The sequence below is a fragment of the Gossypium hirsutum genome, chromosome D02 (assembly GCF_007990345.1).
Source record: "Gossypium hirsutum isolate 1008001.06 chromosome D02, Gossypium_hirsutum_v2.1, whole genome shotgun sequence".
NCBI classification, from domain to species: Eukaryota; Viridiplantae; Streptophyta; class Magnoliopsida; order Malvales; family Malvaceae; genus Gossypium; species Gossypium hirsutum.
This window is the reverse complement of record NC_053438.1, coordinates 67363310-67382424: the sequence shown is the minus strand read 5'-3', so window position 1 is coordinate 67382424 and position 19115 is coordinate 67363310. Positions and strand designations below refer to the sequence as shown.

The window sequence follows — 19115 nt, the reverse complement described above, 5'->3', positions numbered from 1 at the left end:
CAATGATCGTGGTTGACAGGTGAACTTAGTAACTGTGTTAATGAATGGTATAATCGATAAATGTTGAGTTAAATGGTAAATACGTATTAGTACTGAACTTAATGATTTGAATTGTGAACATGTGAAATTTGTGAATTGAATGAAATGGAAATGAATCATTGAATTATTAAGACTTGTGAATTGCATGAATATGTATCGGGTCTTGTAGGCCCTATTTATTATGAATATAATATTTTGAGGATATGTTATAAAGAATTATAAAAGCATGTTAACAATTTGAAAGTTTTAATTTAGATGAAATTTTATAACTCGGTTAAATACGTTTACAAGTGTATGTGTTTTGGCAATGCCTCGTACCCTATTTCGGTGAAGAATACGGGTAAGGGGTGTTACACACAATATTATTAATAAGTACAGACACAAGTAGTCTATCTGATATGGTTTATTTTGGGTCAAATTATTTAAGTTTTTCAATCTCGAGTTGGTTCGTCCAAACTCGTCCGTTTTACTGTTTAAAAATAATAAAAATAATTGTGCATTAATATTTATAATTAAAATTATTTCTATTACTTTTTAAACAATAAACTAGACATTTGGCAAATTAAGTAGAATTAAGCTCAAATTTGAAGTTTTTATTAGAATCCAACCTCAACCAAGAGGTGAAGCCAGAAAAATCTTATAAGGAGAGCTAAAATTAAATTGTAATTTTTATGATAGTAATGCAATTTCATCATTTTAATAGTCTACGTCTTTATAATTTTTAAAGGATTAAAATAAATTTTTATCATTTTTAGGAGAGCTAATGTACAATTTTATTTTTACTAATTTAAAATTTAAAATATTTTAAATGATTTAAATGAAAAATTTTCCATTTTAATGTGAACCAAGATCCTGCCAACTCCCTGACTACGCCCCTATCTCGACCTAACCTAGCTTAACCTATAAACAACTTTACTACGGAGTCAGCTTAATTTAAGCTTTGGTCAATTATTAAGGGATATTTTTTGGTGGCTACCTATGGCACTTCTACTTTCAAGGATAAAAATGTTAAGAAAATTTTGATATTGTTAGTAAAGGTTAAAGTTTCGGGTCATTGAATATTTATTATATGAGTGATAAAAGAAAAATTCATGTGTAATTGTTATGTGTGAATCTTTAATCCTTTTATGTCTAATTGCCAGAGGTAAGTTATTTTTTTTGGTATATTATGTTTCTTCATCTGTTTGTGCTCGGTTAATCAACTAAGTATTTATAATTGTAATGTATTGTATATGTAATTGTAAACTCAAAAAAAATTAAAAATAACTAAAATTACTTATATTAATAAAAACTTGGGTGTGAGACCAAATTGGCTACACATTTTTTTTAACCAAGATGTCCTCCATGCTCATTTTACAGTTCTTGAAGATTAATCTTTTCGAAATTCAAGACTGTCTTCCCAACAATGTTACTTTAAGGTCTGAATCGTTTCAATTAAAAATAAAATAACATAAATTTTCATCATGTAAGGCACAATTATTTAATTATATCAATAAGTTTTTATTATTAAAAATAGATAATAAGGTATAAATTTATTTTTTGGTAGATAAAGAAGCAAAGCACATTTAGTCATAACAGCAACGATATTTGACACCAACACTATTTTGTAGAATCTCCATCTCAATTATCTTGGGAGGAACATCATAAATTCTCAAACCAAGATGAACATTTCTTCCTAATATTGCCGTGGAATCTGGAACCATATTTACTGTACGTTGAGTAAACATCACATTCACATGCTAATCCCTTGCAGCTCTTTGATGATTCATGTCAGACTTTCTTCTATCTTTTCTGCCTGACCATGCGTATATGACTTAAATTATAAAGATAAAAATTATCTTATCATACATATTAGTATTATATCCCCGCAGGGGGTTAAATTTTTTATTTTAGTATTAGAAATTAATTTTAAAAAATATTAAATTATAATTATTTTAAAAATTTGTAACTACGAAAAGTTAAATGTATTATAATTATTTAGATATGACTTACTTTCCAAATATAATTAAATTTAGAATTTCGTACAATATTTATAACCAAAATTTCCATGGTAATTATGTAACAGGATGAGCATAAGTAATTTATTTTATTAATAATAAAATTTGGTGATTTAATTAAATGAAATTGAATATTTGTGGTCTCATTAATGTGCAGTTTACACGAAAAATAAATTTCAAAATTTGGATTGAATTAGTTCGTTACTTCTTTTTCTTCTTTTTTTTTCCCAACTGATAGTAGCAGTGACTAAATTTTTCATCACAAGTGTCCTCTAAAAAACAAACGGTTAGTAATAAAGCGCGTTTTATTCTTATGAGTGGAGATTGAACTCCTAATCTCATTATCCACTTTTTGTTGTACTTCGATAAGTTTCATTTAACAATAAGACTTGCGGTAATATTGGGCTTGATATTGGGTCAGTTTTGTCCTTAAAACCCATAAAAATTTTGACCCGCTTTTTGGAGGACTCATGGTTTTTCCATGGCCGGTGACCCAAGTCAATCCATTTAAAAATTGGGTCAAGCCTCGCATAAAATTTTTTAACCTGGTCTAGGCTTGAATTTGCAAAAATAAAACTATTGTTTTGTTCCTGTTTCCCACAGTTTTGCTACCATTTAACTATTATGTTGTTATTTTTTGGATATTGTATAATTATAATTTTATTGTTAATTTTGCTTCTATTTTAGAGGCATTTGCTTATTAAGTTACATCTATATTAGTGTTATTTAAATATAAACACTTTTTAATTTATTTTCAATTTGTTGAGAAATATTTATTTTAATATTTTAATATTTTTGATGTATTATATTTTTTTTTATTTTTTATATAAAAATAAAATAATTTTTTAATACCAACCAAATCCAAACTAATCAAACCAACCTAAAATTTTATTAAAACCTAACTTTGCCATGGTCTAATCATTATTAATATAGCATAACTATAATTGGAAAGAAATAAGTATAGTTTGAGTTTTTCATTTTCATTTGCAGTAAATTACATATAAACTATTCACATTTATATATAATACACCATAATTTTAGTCCGTAATTGTAGACATTATTGGAAATAAAATATAAACAAATATTTTTTGATTTTTTTGATATTTATTTCAATTCTATTATTCTTTATTTATTTATTTTATTGCAATATTATAATGAAAGTTGAAACACTTTTTCAATTTCCATTTTCTTGCATTACGTAAAAACTCAATTTTCATTAAATTAATATATATATTATGATCACCAACCCGAAAATTAAATAAGATTCGGGTTGCCTACCGCGATTCGTTTAGGGCCCACTAAATAGATGCGTGCAAGTTTAACCATACGAAGCTCACAAGGGGAGCTTGCGGACTCAGTCGCACACATCAGAGGTTGTTCGCAAAGAGATCTCATGGTCTTTGCTCACATATGCCCAAGGAGCATCCAGCAAGCAGCCTAGAGTAGTACACGTATCCAGCATGCATAGAGTTTACTAAGAACGTCAATTCTTTGAATAGTAGCTTTGCACATAAATATTTCAGCCGCACACATCAGAGGGTGTTCGCAAAGGGAGCTCGCGGTCTTTGCTCGCATATGCCCAAGAAGCATCTAGCAAGCAGTCCAGAGTAGTACACGTATCCAACATATGCATAGAGTCTACTAAGAACGTCAATTTTATGAATAGTAGCTTTGTACATAAATATTTGATTGTCCCCTCTAATGAGACATGACGAAAAAGTACTCAACAATATATATAATGTCAATATATGTTATTTACTTAAAATATCTTTAATGGTAAAAATATTTTCTAATGTTGAATTTTTTCATTAAAAATAATATAAAAGAGTTTAAAAACTCTTAATCTTTGAGTTTCCCAATACTGGATTAACTGTTCATTGGAGAATTTCTAAAAACTAACGCACCGTAATTTTAATTGGTATACAAGGAAAAGAAAGGAAAGAATCTCATCATCATGACAACCAAAAGGGTTAATCGCAACATAAACACTTTCATGTTTTTCACTTTTTTACGGGGCTTCCACTATTTGTAATTTCCTCATTAAATATTATTTTTTAATTGATTCTAGGGTAAACTATTAAAATAGTCACTTTTGTTTATCTTATGTTACATTTTAGCCATTTATATTTGAAATGTTACATTTTAGTCACTTATGTTAACATGTTGTAACATTTTATACACTGAGCCGTTAATTGTTGTTAACGGTGTAACGGTAAGCTGAGGTGACGCGTTAAATCATCATTTTAAACAAAAAATTTAGGTTAAATTATATAACTGGTCCCCATATTTTTTTCGTTTTGAGCAATTTAATTTTTTTTATGTTCTTCCAACTTTCTTTCTTTTTTTCTTTATTTTTCATTCTCTTCTTTCTCCCTCTCTTTGATTGATCTTCCCAATTTAAATTGTTCAAAAAAAGTATAGGGACTAGTTTTAACAAATGAAAAATATAGAAAAATTACGTTAAAAGAAATAGAGAAGGTAAGAAAACAGAAGAAATAGAGAAGGTAAGAAAACAGAAAGAGAAGGAGACGGGAATGGAATAAAAAAAGAAGAAGGAAAGTTCAAAGAACATAAAAGAAAAAAAATAGCTCAAAACAAACAAAAAAAATGTTTGAAATGATGAGTTAATGTGCCACTTCACCATGATGCCGTTAACGACAATTAACGTTTAGCGACTGAAATGTTGCAACACGATAAGTAAGTAACTAAAACGTAACATTTCAAACATAAGTGACTAAATGTAACCTGAAATAAATAAAAGTGACTATTTTTATAATTTCCTTTGATTCTAATATCAATTATAAATTTTCTTTTAAAAGTGATTCTAATATTATGGTTTTTAAAATTTTTGTAATCTTATTATCTTTAAAATATTAAAAATTTTAAAAAATTATGAACTAATTTATTTAATTTTATTTATTAAATATAATAATCCTATGCGGGTAAAAATATTAGTTTTTATGTATGATTTAAAAATGGGTAAATCTCATTAGTCACCTAACTATTAGTATTTTTTTTAAACTTTAAAAAGTTATAAAATGATTACTCAATTATTTAATTTTTTTCTTTTTTGGTCACCGATGATTAAATAATTTAATATTTATTCTAAAAAATCGAACCCTCAACATTTACATATTAAACAAGTTTGTAATACCCAATTAGCTTTCAACATATATAGTTTGTAACAAATCTATATCATTGAGGATCAAAGGATGAAACTTTAGACCATGTGATTCGAGGATGTATTGTAGCTTCGACCTCTTGGAAGCGGTTGGTTTAGGAAGAGAAACTTTTCGAGTTCATGACTATTCAAATTCCTAAATCTGTAAACAAGAACCATTTTAATCCCGGTTATTTTGCTGGGGACTGTAATGGTTTGGACGTGCTCTTTGGTATATTATGTTGGAATCTATGGAAGCGTAGGAATAGATTCATCTTTGATAGTAATTTTATAGAGCATGAAACGGTACTGGAAAAGAGTCTGCAACTGCAACAACAATGTAGTCGTGCGATGGAGAATGCTGAGAACAGTATCATAAGCATCGGATTGAGAAAAGTGAAGTTGGTTTGCCGGAGGAAACCTAATTTGGGATGGTACAAGTTGAAAATCGATGGTTGCTCATAAGGCTTCAACTGGTGTTTGCTTATGGGGGTATTATAAGGGATTGAAATGGGGAATGGGTTGTTGGGTTTTCTAGTTCCTTGGCTCATGTTTAATATGAGATGCGGGGGTGTGGGTGTGGTTGAAGGATTCAAGCTTGATTGGAGGAATGGACAGAAATGATAGATTCTTGAAGTGGATAGTATTGATATTATTAATTGAAAAGTGATGTTAAATATGGGGAGTTTAACTTAATTCAAAAAGTTCGAGATTATTTGAAGAAGAAGTGAGAAGTGATTATTCAACATATTTATAAGGAGAGTAATAAACTTGCTGATGGCCTGGAATAGATAGCTTGAGAGGGCAAACATTATAAGTATTTTTCATTATTCTTCTCTCGTAGCGATCAACTTGGTGCTAATATTATTGGTGCTATGTCATCAAGAGTCTTCTATTATAATATATATATATAAATAAAGATTTCCTTTCATTTGAATCTTTTATCTTAAGCTAAAGATCAACTAGCAAACTTAGAAAAATAAAATTACAAAACAAACCCTAAAACAACATTACAGAAGCTTACAAAATAATGGGGAAGATGATCAGCAAAAGAAACCGAAGTTGCCATTGTCGAAGTTAAGAGCATAACTGAAAGGATCATAGTGGAAGCTGAACTCATGTTTTGATGTCCTAACCTTCATTTGTCTCCTTATCTCTGCTCTAACCTTCAAAAACATGCTCCTCAACTTCCTCTTCCCTTGCATAACCACCACTTTTGGTTCAAAACATAACCCAACCACTCCCATTTTCCCTTTAAACAAAAACCCAGAACAAGCAACGCATATATAGAGAGCTAAAGCAAAACAAGAGCACAGTTTTCAGTTTCATTTCATAGATTCTAAAAAAGCTGTGTTAGTGGAGCAGTTAACCAGGCAAAGGTCTTTCTATCTTATCTGCTGTCATGTCACTGGCAACAAAGCCTACGGCGCTGTCTCTGGTCTTTTGTATAACAAGATTCTGAAAGAGAGATAACCCATGATATTGGCTGAGAGTTACCTTTTTTGTTTCATTTTTGTAAACGTGACGCCATTAATACACAGGGTTTTCTTCTTCTTCTTTATTTGATTGATTGGATTCTTAGATTTTTCACTTTTTGGGGGTCTGATAGATAGATGATTAGGTTGGATTTCTTTTGATTTATACCTTTTTTTTTTTGCTTTGTATTATCTTTCTTTGTTGTTTGTGTGTTCTTTTAAAGGAAAAACAGAAACCTCTTTCTCCATGAGTAAATATATGTTTTCTTATTGATCATTAATATTCCAATTTGATTTTTACTTTTAACTGACATGATATATCAGATTTTATATAATATATTTTTTATGAGTATTTTTTATTTGATTTTATATTGAATCTCGAGTGAATTCCAAATTTTGTTAATGCTCTCTTGATGTTACTTTTTCATCATCTATAAAACTCGAATTTAAATTTTGCTCTCGTGGTATTAAGTCTAACGTTAATTTAAATATATATTTTTTATTTTATTCTTTTATTTGTAGTTATAATATGCTGCGAACCCACAAAATTTTTTAGGGATTAAAATTAAATTGTATTTTCTTTTACGACAATAAAAATATATTTTTACCATTTTAATAGCTTGTATCTTTATAGTTTTTAAATGATTAAATCAAAATTTTATCGCCATTGATTATAATCATATAAAAAATTGAGTAAATATGTAAACTAATAAAGAATATAAAAATTGAGCCCAAAATAAATATATAGAAAACTTTCCCAAGTTTGAGGCTTTGAGCCCCCTCCTTCCTTTTTAATTTTAAGATTTCGGGAAACATAAAATATATATTGTTGGTGTTAATAAATTAGATAAGAAATGGGCAATAGCCCAATGGGTTAAAGACAGCCTTTCTCCGTTGTGATATTAAGTTTGAATCTCTTCTCCTCTTTTAAATTCATAAATTTTCAACAAAAATGCCATAATATATATACAATCATGCGTCTAAATTAAAAATAGGGGAATTTGCAAATTGTCGTCCCTTGCTCCTAATTTGGAAAATTTGCAGTGCAACCTTTAGGAATTTAACCAATTCACAACTTGCTCCTCCCCAAATTTCAAATAGAGTTCTATCTTTTTTTTTATTATCTTCTTTTTCTAATTAGAATTTTAATTTGTCCATTTTCAAATCCTAATGGAAAACTGACTTCTATATTTCTATTTATTCTATTTTTATTTTATCTCCCTTTTCTTTATACCATATTTTCATGCTAATGGTTGATAATTATTTTGTTTCCCTGAATTAAATAATCCTCCGTACAATTGTTCTGTCTATCAATTTTGTAAATGTTGTCAAATAGCATCCTTAATCCTTGCCAAGAAATAGTAAGCACATTTCGTTCAAATGTTTAGATCTCGAATTTTTGTAGAATTTCTATCTGACGTTAATCTTTCAATTCAATTACTCAATCTTTTATGGTTATTGACAAATCTCTCGATATATTATTTAATCATAAATCAACCATTAATTCATGTGTAAATGACATTTGAATGACCTGATTTAAGTGCGTCGGATCAGAATCGAGCGTAAAGAACGTCGAACAAGCTCCCGATGAAAGGTGTGTGTTCTTTTACAAGTGAATTAAGGCAAAATCGTGCCTAGGATAAGGTCACACGGTCTCCCACATGGGCGTGTGCCTCTAGAACCCTAGGATAGTTCGAATCTCACACAACCAATAACCCTCCACACGGCCTGCTACATGGTTACATGGGTGTGTCTCCCTTGTAGCTTAATTTTGCAATTACCACATGATCACGGTTTGTTACACGGCCTAGCCACACGACTGTATAACCCCTCCACATTGTCCATAGCATCCCACATGGTCCAATCACACGACCATGTGTCCCCTGTTTCTCAGGTTTTACAGTTTTGCCAATAAATTTTATGATTTGATCAGTTTAGCCCCTGAATGATTTCAAAAATATTTTTAGTGTTTTATTTAATCCAATTAAGTACATTGTAACATGAATTATGTTAGAATCCATTATTTGATTGACTGAACTAATATGATATATATATTTGTATGAATTGTGAACAATACATATGTCTATTGTATCTGTATTTGTAATTGTACGTAAAGTATGCCTCACGTTATTGTTAAACCGAACACATAAAAAGCACACAAGTAATACACGGACACACTAAAAGGAGAAAAAGATTGAGACTAGGGGAATTTCGCAAGGGATGCACTCACAAATAAAGCATAGGCGAGTAGTCACTTCACTCAATACAAAGGATAACTTGAAAACATAGAGGAATTTATACAAATTAGGAAAGGCCTTCCAGTCCTAGCTTTTGAAAGAAGAGAAAACACTAGACTTGCAACCCCATTATAGACAGCGAAGACTCGAATGACAAATTAACGGTATTTGTAAATTTAAAAGAAACTTACATATATTAATTGAATTTTTTTACCATATAGTTATATTAAAATATAATTCAATTTACAATTATTATTAAAATAAATTTTTAACTAATTAAATTTTAAAATTTTAATTGAAAATTATTAAATATAAAGATGAAATATAAAAAAATATAATAATTTATAAATGGTAGAATTGTCGTCTTATTTAAAGTTTATTTAATAGATAAACTTTAGAAAGGTTAGTGTATTTTTAATCAAAATTTAAAGGGTCAGTGGATGTTTTTTATACCTCAATAATATTTGAATACTTTTCCCTCTCATTTATATAATTGAATAACAAACAATGATTTATTCAGTTCAGAAAGAATATTTAAGTTAAACGTTAATTAAATTAAAATTCAATTAATAAAAAATATTTAAATTTAATAAAACCTTATCAATAATGTTGAAATTTATATATTAAATAAGTAAATGATTAAATTTATAAAATTAAAAGTAAAAAAATTAAGCCTTATATATTTTACTATTTTTAATTACTTTTTATTCGTAATTATATGTGTAGGTCTCGTATTTGTATTTTAATTGTATTGTATTTGTTATACTAGAAAAAGAAAAAAAGATTGGTACTAGTAAGTAAAAAGGGCTAATATACCATTTGCTGTCGATATTTAGCTTCAATTTTTAAATTGGTATCTAATTTTTTTTTAATTTCAGTTTAGTATCTGAGTTTAATTTTAATATTTAATTTGAGAGTCAAATTACATGGTATAATGTGATCCAATAAATATTTAATTTGTGTGCTTGTGTATTTAATTGAAATAAAAAAAGTACTCAGATATCAAAATGAAAGGAAAATCAGAAACCAAATCAATGCTGAAACACCAAACAGTATTAAATCTTAAAAAGTTCACCCAAATTATCCTTGTAATTAGCAAACTAGGGTAAATGTTTAAACATTAATTACGCATTAAATATTCACTTAAGAAAAAAATTACCAGAATCCTAAAATTTGATGCTCTGTCAACGTCGCATACTCACTAACCCCGTTTTCTTCCTTTCCTTGTCCGAAACGCTGCCCCTTTGCTTCGCTCTCTTTCTTTTTTTTTTCCTATTTGTTTCCTATTTTTTTTATCAGATTTTATCTTACTGCGCTTTAAACAGGTCTTTGAGAGGGAGATTCTGTCTTCTTAAACGTAGGCAGTTCAAAAAAAAAAAACCAACTTTAGCTTCGTACAATGAAGAATCCTAACTAAGGTAGGGTTTTTTTATTTATTTAATTGATTTGATTAAATTCGAACTTTCTCTCTCTCAATTGACCTTTTTTTTGGGTCTCAATTGTTTATTTTTTGTGAATGTATGTTTTATGAAGTTTGAAATTTTGAACTTTTAACGAAGTGGAATTGCTTATTGGCTTAGTTATTTTTTCTTTGGGGATTTAGTTGTTTGGGATGTTGTTTACTTGGTGGAGGCAGGGGAGGGAGCAATGGGGCTGTGTAGTTTTGAGAAAAAGAAAATTGAAGAATCTTTGACGGGGGTGCTTAGTTTGTGGTAGTAATTATGGGTGATTAGTTTTTGATTGATTTAAAGCATTTGACTCGCTCAAAGAATCAAATGAGGAATACCTGTTTTTAGAAGAGGGGATCTTGCGAATGAATCTGGAAATGATTTAGAAACTATAGGGAGCACTATAATGGTAGTAATACTTCAAGGTGATTGGGTGCTGCTTTAATAAGGAAATGATAAACGCATTTTCTTTTTAGGAGAAAGAGGGAACCCCTTTTCATATAGAATTAAGGTTCTTTATCGTGCCATTGGCATATAGGTGTACTTCTTTGTATAGAAGTGAATTTACTTCCTTGCTGCTCCTCCAACTGCTTGTTGTTTGTGATTGCAATAACCGAAATGCCTAATTTCATAGATAGCATTTTAAGATGAATGGTAAAGTTTAATTTGTTTGCTTGGGTAAAATCATAACTTAAGAGTCTTAATTTGTTGATTTTTGTACTTTATTAACAAATGACAATTAATTTTTTTATAGAACTTCTGGTTTGTATCAAGTCATGATTCTGATGTTTTGTTATTATTATTATTATTCAAAGCTGTTGCACTTATCTACGTAATGCTGTTTGTAAGGAAGTGATTATCGGATGTTTGACTATGCAGATCATCTTCGTGATTTCATTGTTTCAGTTTGTAGGAGTTGCACTTTCTTAAATGGATGGATTTGCAGCTTAACTTCAAGATGCTCTATCCTGGTCAGCGGAAATATTGTGTACTTATTTGTTTTGTTTTGTTGGGGTTTGTAGATGCTAGTGGTCTATAGGCCACCACACTACACTAATGTATCTTCCCACAGGTTGGGTTTCCTTTCAGGAATCTGCTTTCTCCTTTGGCTGAGGAGAATAATTAGCTCCTTAACTCTAATGGCTGCTACAAATCCGATAGACATCAGTTCTTCTGATAGTGAGTTGGAGATAGAAGATGATGAAGACAAAATTACCTCATCTTCAAGGCCTCTTCCTGAATGGGCAGTTAAACATGGCACAAATTCAAGGGGTACTGGTTAGACATTGGTTTGCAAACTTACCATATTGTTGATGCTTCAAAGTTCAATGTTTTATTCACAGTGATCCATATAACTATATTTAAACATGCAGGTCATGCTAGGCTGACCCAAACGATTCCTTCTCCCAGTCAAACACAAATTTCTAATTTAAACCCTTCAAATATAAATAACCATGCGCAGATAAAAATTCCGAGACATGAGCCCAATGACAATGTTAAAGCCTCAACTGTAGTTATTGCCCTAGATGATGATCCTGAATATTTTACTGGGAATGGGAATATTGGTCAGCCTTGGACTGTTATTTCTCGAATTGCTAATGGTTTTGGTACTGATTTTGAGAAACTGACATCTCAGCAAGCTTTAAAGAGGACTCTTCCTCCTTCTCTTCAACTATCTGGACCAAGTAGCAAACCCTATATTTTAATTGATAATGTGAGCAGCAATCTGATTCGTGATTCTCACGGAAGCTCTAACCTTTTGGCTGGCCCTAGCTTTTCCAATTGCCAGGGATATATTGGAGATCATTACAGCAGGGGTAATAGTGATGAAATTATGATGTACGGAAACACTAGTAGGATCCTTCCTCCAACTTTGATGCATGGAAAGTCTGTTAATCATACACAGATTGCTGGTCCTGATGGCCATGCGTATCGTGCTGGAGTAAGTGAAGAAAGATTTTCTGTAAATGATGAGAGAATGGTTTACCAAGCAGCACTGGAGGTATTTCTTGTTGAATCTGAGAGTTTCCTTTTTCCTGCCATGATCAGACATTTGATGATCCACTGCACGTTATGGAAATTTGTTATATCACTCTTAAGTCTCTGAATTCTTGCATCTTACATATCGGGCTGGGGTGATATTATTTTGATAAAAAGGAGTTCTCATTATGATGTTTTTTATTTTTATTTTTTTATTTTTGTAAATTACAAAGCCTTTGGTTATTTAAGACAAACTTCCTGGACTTCTGAGTTTTACATCATAAGCATAACTTCATTCTCTTTAATATGTTAATTATCTTTTCTGGATGATATTGAAAGCTGACACATATACTATCATGTAAACATTGGAAGTCCATATGTGAAAATGCAGGCTAAAGTTGTGTGCACTGCAACTATGTCGCAATTGTGAACTTAATAAACTTTTATCCTAAAATTATGTAGTATGAGTTTGTACATGATTTCTTTTCTTGCCTTTTAGCTTTTGTGCCTTTCTTCATGTGATCTGTGCACATGCAATAATATTTTATTGTCTTCTTTATTTCGCTAGTTGCTAAAATCTAGTTCTATTGTATGTAGAAAGATTAAATGGACTTATGTTTCTTGCAGGACCTCAACCAACCAAAAGTTGAAGCTACCTTTCCTGACGGTCTTTTGTCTGTTCCTCTTCTCAGACATCAGGTCATATTTTTTACATGTAATTGATGTTTCTTTGTCTTATGTTGGTTACATGGGTTATTATTATTGTTTTTGGGCATCTTACATGTGTTATTTAATCATTGAATTTTGCAGAAGATTGCATTAGATTGGATGCTTCAGAGAGAAACAAAAAGTGTGTATTGTATGGGTGGAATATTAGCTGATGACCAGGTTTATTGTTTAAAATCCCGTGTGAACATAAAAGCTGATAAATGTGCCTTCATGCATATTTTGCTGCATAAGTTTTCTGCTGAGACTGATTATGGCTTGATCTTGCAGGGCCTTGGTAAAACAATCTCGATGATTGCTCTTATACAAATGCAAAAGTATTTAGAGTCCAAGTCAAAATCAGAAGATCCAGAAAAGCACAAAACTGTGGCACTGAATTTGGATGATGACAATGATAATGATAATTATAACGATAATAATAATGATACTGATGAGTTGGAAGAAGTGAAGCAGAAGGGAGAATCTGATGATTCCAAGTCAGTTCTGGAAGTGAGTACTTCTGCCAGGGCAGTCAGCAAACAGAGGCTGTCGGCAGGGACATTGGTTGTGTGTCCAGCGAGTATTCTTCGACAGTGGGCCAGGGAGCTGGAAGATAAAGTTCCGGAGGAATCTAAACTTTCTGTCCTCATCTATCATGGGGGTAGTAGAACTAAGGATCCTTCTGAATTTGCCAAGTATGATGTAGTTCTTACTACATATTCAATTATAACCAATGAAGTTCCTAAACAACCTATTGTTGATGATGATGAGATTGATGAAAAAATTGGGGAGAGATATGGATTATCTTCTGAATTTTCAATTAACAAGAAGAGGAAGAGAGCATCTCACGTTGGTATGAAGATGAAAAAGGGTAAGAAAGATATTGACAGCTCCACTATTGATCCTAGCGCTGGTGCACTAGCTAAACCAGCTTGGTTTAGGGTGATACTGGATGAAGCCCAAACAATAAAAAATCATCGAACACAAGTTGCTAGAGCCTGCTGCTCTCTTCGAGCTAAGCGTAGGTGGTGCTTATCTGGAACACCTATACAAAATGCTATCGATGATTTATACAGCTATTTCAGGTTCCTGAAATATGAACCATATTCAGTATATACAGCATTTTGCCATGGGATAAAAGGTTCTATAGCTAAAGACTATGTAAAAGGTTACAAGAAGCTGCAAGCTATTCTGAAGGTAGTAATGCTGCGACGCACAAAAGGTTATTTCCTTCTCTTAACAAATTTAGGTGGGATTTTGGTGTATTAGGAGAAAGTTCATACGTTGGCCCTATAAACTATAAAAGTACTCCATATATTCTCTTGGTATGTGGCATTTAGGCCAGTAACCGCCCGCCTCCAATTTGTAGATTCATCCTTGTTATGCAGAAGCGGAATTCTTTTGTGTATGACAACTATCAGTAACTATAACTGTATTATCTAACATAGATGTGCTTTGCTTGAATTTAAGCTTTGAATCTCTATTGCTGTTTTGGCTGATTTGATTAGCTTCTATCTAGCAACCTTGATTGATGGGGAGCCGATAATTAAGTTGCCGCCAAAGTCAGTTCTCATGTCTAAAGTGGACTTTACAGCTGAGGAGCGGGATTTCTATACCCAGCTAGAAGCTGATTCACGTTCTCAATTTAAGGTGCCATTCATCCTTCTTCCGTATTCCCTTTTCAAGTTGGTTTTTGAAACATGCGTGACTGGTGTACTTTCAATTGGAATTGTCCTGTTTTAATTTGCAACAAGCAGCATGCTCTTTTTTGTGTTTGTCATATCAAGCTTTTTATAATCCATGTGGGTGCATATTTGAAATGTGAAATTTGAATCAGTATTTTGTACGCCAAAAATCATTATGTTTCATTTCTAGTCAAAATCATATAGTTTGGGAAATGATTCTGGTAAAGTTTTCTGCTTCAACAAGGTATCTCCACCTTCCAGAAAGGATTCTTCTTTTTTTGGTTACTTCTAGGTATAAGGAGGTTTCAATAATGTTGCAATGTAATTAAGAGTTTGTAGTCTTATCATATAGCAAAAACTTGTTACATGATTAAGACATGGGATGATGCAGGTGATGAAACCATGAGCTGTGCAGGGATATGATAAATTTCCTATGGCCTTTTCTTGAATAATCATTTGAAATTATTTCGTAAACCAATATAATGAATGGAGTTTTTTTGTGCACTTTGTTGAACTTAAGACAACTAATCTTGTGGGTGAGTGCTGTAATTTTTTTCCATCCGGCTGCAGGCTGTAAGATGAATAAGAACTTACTCTCCCATAATATTATAACTTGTCTGTGTTTATGTGATTGCAGGAGAGATATTGAATTGGTAGTTTGTATCTAATTTCATTGCATTAGTGTTTAAAGTAGGCAGAATCACATGCCTCTTCTTCCTTACTATCTAGAACCTTTTGATATGTTTTAGACTTTAGGCAAACATGGAATCTTGCAGTAAGTTGGCAGCCAAGGTATACTGCTCAATCTTACTAATTTTAACAGTCACCTACTATTAGTGCTAGGTAAAAATTGAAAGTAACTTGTTTATACTTCTTTTTAAGCCTTATAGGGCAATTTAGTTCCACTAACTTAATATTAGTAATCTGGTCCAATTTTTGTTGTACAAAATCATAATGGTTGTTAAGCTTGTATGAATGTAATTGCCCAATAATAAGGTTTATTTTTTTCCCAATTTGAAGATTCAATTCCTTTATGTTAGTGAAAATTGCTTCGTGCTGTCATTTACAAGCAGTTCATTTCTGTTGGTGTCTTGCGAACGTATCATGTACAATACCTTGGTCATATTTCATGCACGTTAGTCTGACATGATGCTGTAAAAATGGAGTAACCTAAACTTTTGGCTCATGTGGAGATTAAATCATGCGTTCTGATATTCTCTATCATGTGATAGTTACATCTTTTACTATGTAATTGCTACAGGCATATGCAGCTGCTGGCACGGTGAACCAAAATTATGCAAATATTCTTTTGATGCTTTTGCGCCTTCGTCAGGCTTGTGACCACCCACTCCTTGTCAAAGGATTTGACTCCGACTCCATTCGAAAGTCTGACTCTGTTGGACAAGTTTCTGTGGAAATGGCAAAGTCACTTCCTAGAGAAATGCTGATTAATCTAGTGAACTGCTTGGAAGCTTCTGCCATATGTCTTGTATGCAAAGTGAGTTTTTCTTAACCTAGCATTTTACATATAGATGGCTCTATTGCACATCATCTGAATGTTGTTTCTACAGCAATGACTTATTTGTAATTTTATACGATGGTATGTCCGAGGAATATAAGCAAGTTTCTTGTCATGGTAGTTTTTAACATTTTAAGATCAAAGCTGAGGCAATTTACATTTAATATGTTCAATCTAGGAAGTAGGACTGAGCAACAAAAAACTGAGAAACCAAAAACTGACCCGATCTGTGGTGTTTTGGACAGTTTTGGTTCACAAGTTAAAAAACCGTGGTTACACGAACCAAACTGAATTTTATTTTTAATTTAATTTATAACTAATTTTAATATTTTATGATGTAAAAATAAATATTTTATATTCAAAATAGTGAAAATAACTTAAAATTACTATAAAAAAGTATTTTCTAAAAAATACTATATAATAGTTGTTGATTATTTTTTATTTGCTTGAAAAACTAATTTTTTTTTAGAAACATTTATGAAAAAGATTTGGAAACTTTATCAGATAATGTCCAAAAGCCTTATTCAAGCTCTTTTTGTTAAGATAAAGTTAAAAAAAAAACTCAAAATTAAAATGGAAAAACTGAGAATAGAACCGAACCGAATTATTAATGAAAGTTTAAAAAATCCAAAAAGCCCAACAGAACTGAACTCAGCCCTACTGGGAAGAGTAACAAATTATTGGAGTAAGGGATGTGGCTTTCTTGAAGTGTGTATGCGTGTGTTTTCCTCTACTCAATAATTACCTGTTGTTACCTTTAATCCACTATGGTATACGTGAAATATTTTTCAATTCCAACTCTCTTAGTTTAGGGATAGTGAGCTGAAAAGCTTTATTATTTCGGAATCATCTGTCTTATTATTCTAATGCGTAATGCTTTTTACAGGATCCACCTGATGACCCTGTTGTTACCATGTGTTGTCATGTTTTCTGCTACCAGTGCGTGTCGGAACATCTGACTGGTGATGATAATACATGCCCTGCACGTGGATGTAAAGAACAACTTGGTGCTGATATAGTTTTCTCTAGAAGTACTCTTAGGATCTGTATTACGGATGGTTATAATGGTAGTCTTGTGCATCCTCAGTTTGAAAATTCAGTGATTTTACAGGATGAGTACAGTTCATCAAAAATCAAGACTGTCATTGAAATTCTGAAGTCAAAATGTTTATTAAAGAATTCAAGTCTGGAATCGCAGAGTGCCATTGGATGCAGTGAAACTTCTTTGTCCTCTGAGCAGACATATAAAGAAACTGACCATTCAGGCATTAGAGTTGTAAAGCGCACAACAGTTTATTCCAACTCACTAGCTGACCGACCGACGAAAGCAATTGTTTTCTCACAGTGGACTAGAATGTTAGACTTAGTGGAGCACTCACTACGTAATCATAGTATAAACTATAGGAGGCTTGATGGGACAATGTCTTTAGCTGCGCGAGACAGGAATGTCAAAGATTTCAATAATGACCCTGAGGTTTGTTCTACCACGTGAATTTAAGTAATTTGCTAATGCCAATATTTCTTAATGGGCAAGTTGGTTATTATTCTGTGGACTTGGGCTTGTATTTTGCATATATTCGTAAACGTTTTAATGTTTTAGCTTACTGAATCAATACTGTTGAACATGATGTGATTCTGTTTCTTCTGACTTCTTGCAGTCATTGATTTCTTGCAGGTTACTGTGATGCTCATGTCGTTAAAAGCTGGAAACCTTGGTTTGAATATGGTTGCTGCATGTCATGTTATCCTTCTGGACCTTTGGTGGAATCCAACTACTGAAGACCAGGCTATTGATCGAGCACATAGAATTGGACAGACTCGTCCTGTTACTGTAACTCGAATCACCATTAAAGACACAGTCGAAGATAGAATATTATCTCTTCAGGTACTTTCTTTCTATAGATTGTGCGATGACTCAGATTTTTTCCAAGTAAAGATGCTGATGTCATTTATGTAAGCTAATTGGAATATTTAGGTCTTCTTTATTCTGGTTCTTGTATATTGATGGATCAACAGTGAAAGCAATTACATTTCCTGTACCATTAAAGGCCAGAAATGTTCAATTTCAAATAGGATCTCCATAACTAAATGTGCCACTTTGATAGTTAGGAAAATGGCCTGCAACATCAAGTTTGCAGCAGCAGCAAATGTTTTTTATAGACTTTGAAGACGAAGAATTTGCATTCTTGGCAGACTGATGGATATTTTCGTTGTGAGATATTTATTTCTTCATTTGCCTTAATGTAGGAGGAGAAAAGAAAAATGGTTGCTTCTGCTTTTGGTGAAGATCAAAGTGGGAGCTCCGCAACTCGATTAACCGTGGAAGATCTCAGATATCTATTTATGGGTGATTAGCCATCTCCATTTTGTTGCATTCTCCTGGCATTTTATGTTCCTCCTTGTAGTTTCCATCAAAAAGAGTGAGATTTTTGTAAATTAAGATGGTGACTCTCAATTTTGAAGTCTAGACGCAATTTTTTGTTCCCATCAAGTGCAGACATAGGAAGGCAAGGGCATCTTGTAAATATTTTAATTATTTTGTAATGCATATCGAACCTTTTAGTTATCATAGTTAACCCTTTTTGTTCGTAATGTAATACATAGTGTTATTTCCGGATTACTGCATGTTTGTTTTTAAGGTTTCTTTGTTTCAGCTTCAAAACCCCTACTTTCATCACTGAAGAAAGGATAATGTACCTATTAGTTCCATTGGAGGGTAAGCATGCGACAAGGCTTGGGTTGAAGGTCTGACCATGGGAAGCAAAGAAAGCTTCAGTATGGCCTCAATCAAGGTACATTTTCCACCATTATGACAATTTTGTCAATTAAAGGATAATACCAGTTAGAAAAAAAGAAGTTAAGAGATCTTT

The 19115-nt window shown here is 31.8% G+C and overlaps 1 protein-coding gene across 8 annotated transcripts; it reads left to right on the top strand.

Annotated features, from left to right (window-relative positions):
- The first annotated feature begins 10075 nt into the window (after nt 1–10075).
- On the top strand, nt 10076–18821 carry LOC107909005 (helicase-like transcription factor CHR28). Of its 8 annotated transcripts, none has more exons than XM_016836357.2 (12): nt 10082–10326; nt 11263–11327; nt 11446–11634; nt 11730–12358; nt 12964–13035; nt 13147–13224; nt 13333–14263; nt 14561–14691; nt 15988–16224; nt 17132–17719; nt 17921–18130; nt 18493–18821. In XM_016836357.2, exons 2-12 carry the CDS (start codon nt 11291–11293, stop codon nt 18598–18600), a joined length of 3210 nt encoding a protein of 1069 aa, XP_016691846.1. In that variant the 5' UTR covers nt 10082–10326; nt 11263–11290; the 3' UTR covers nt 18601–18821. The 8 variants fall into 8 exon arrangements, with proteins under 8 accessions (XP_016691852.1, XP_016691846.1, XP_016691847.1 ...); XM_016836358.2 differs by having other exon boundaries at nt 11236–11327; XM_016836359.2 differs by having other exon boundaries at nt 10083–10326; nt 11446–11628.
- The last annotated feature ends 294 nt before the right edge of the window (nt 18822–19115 follow it).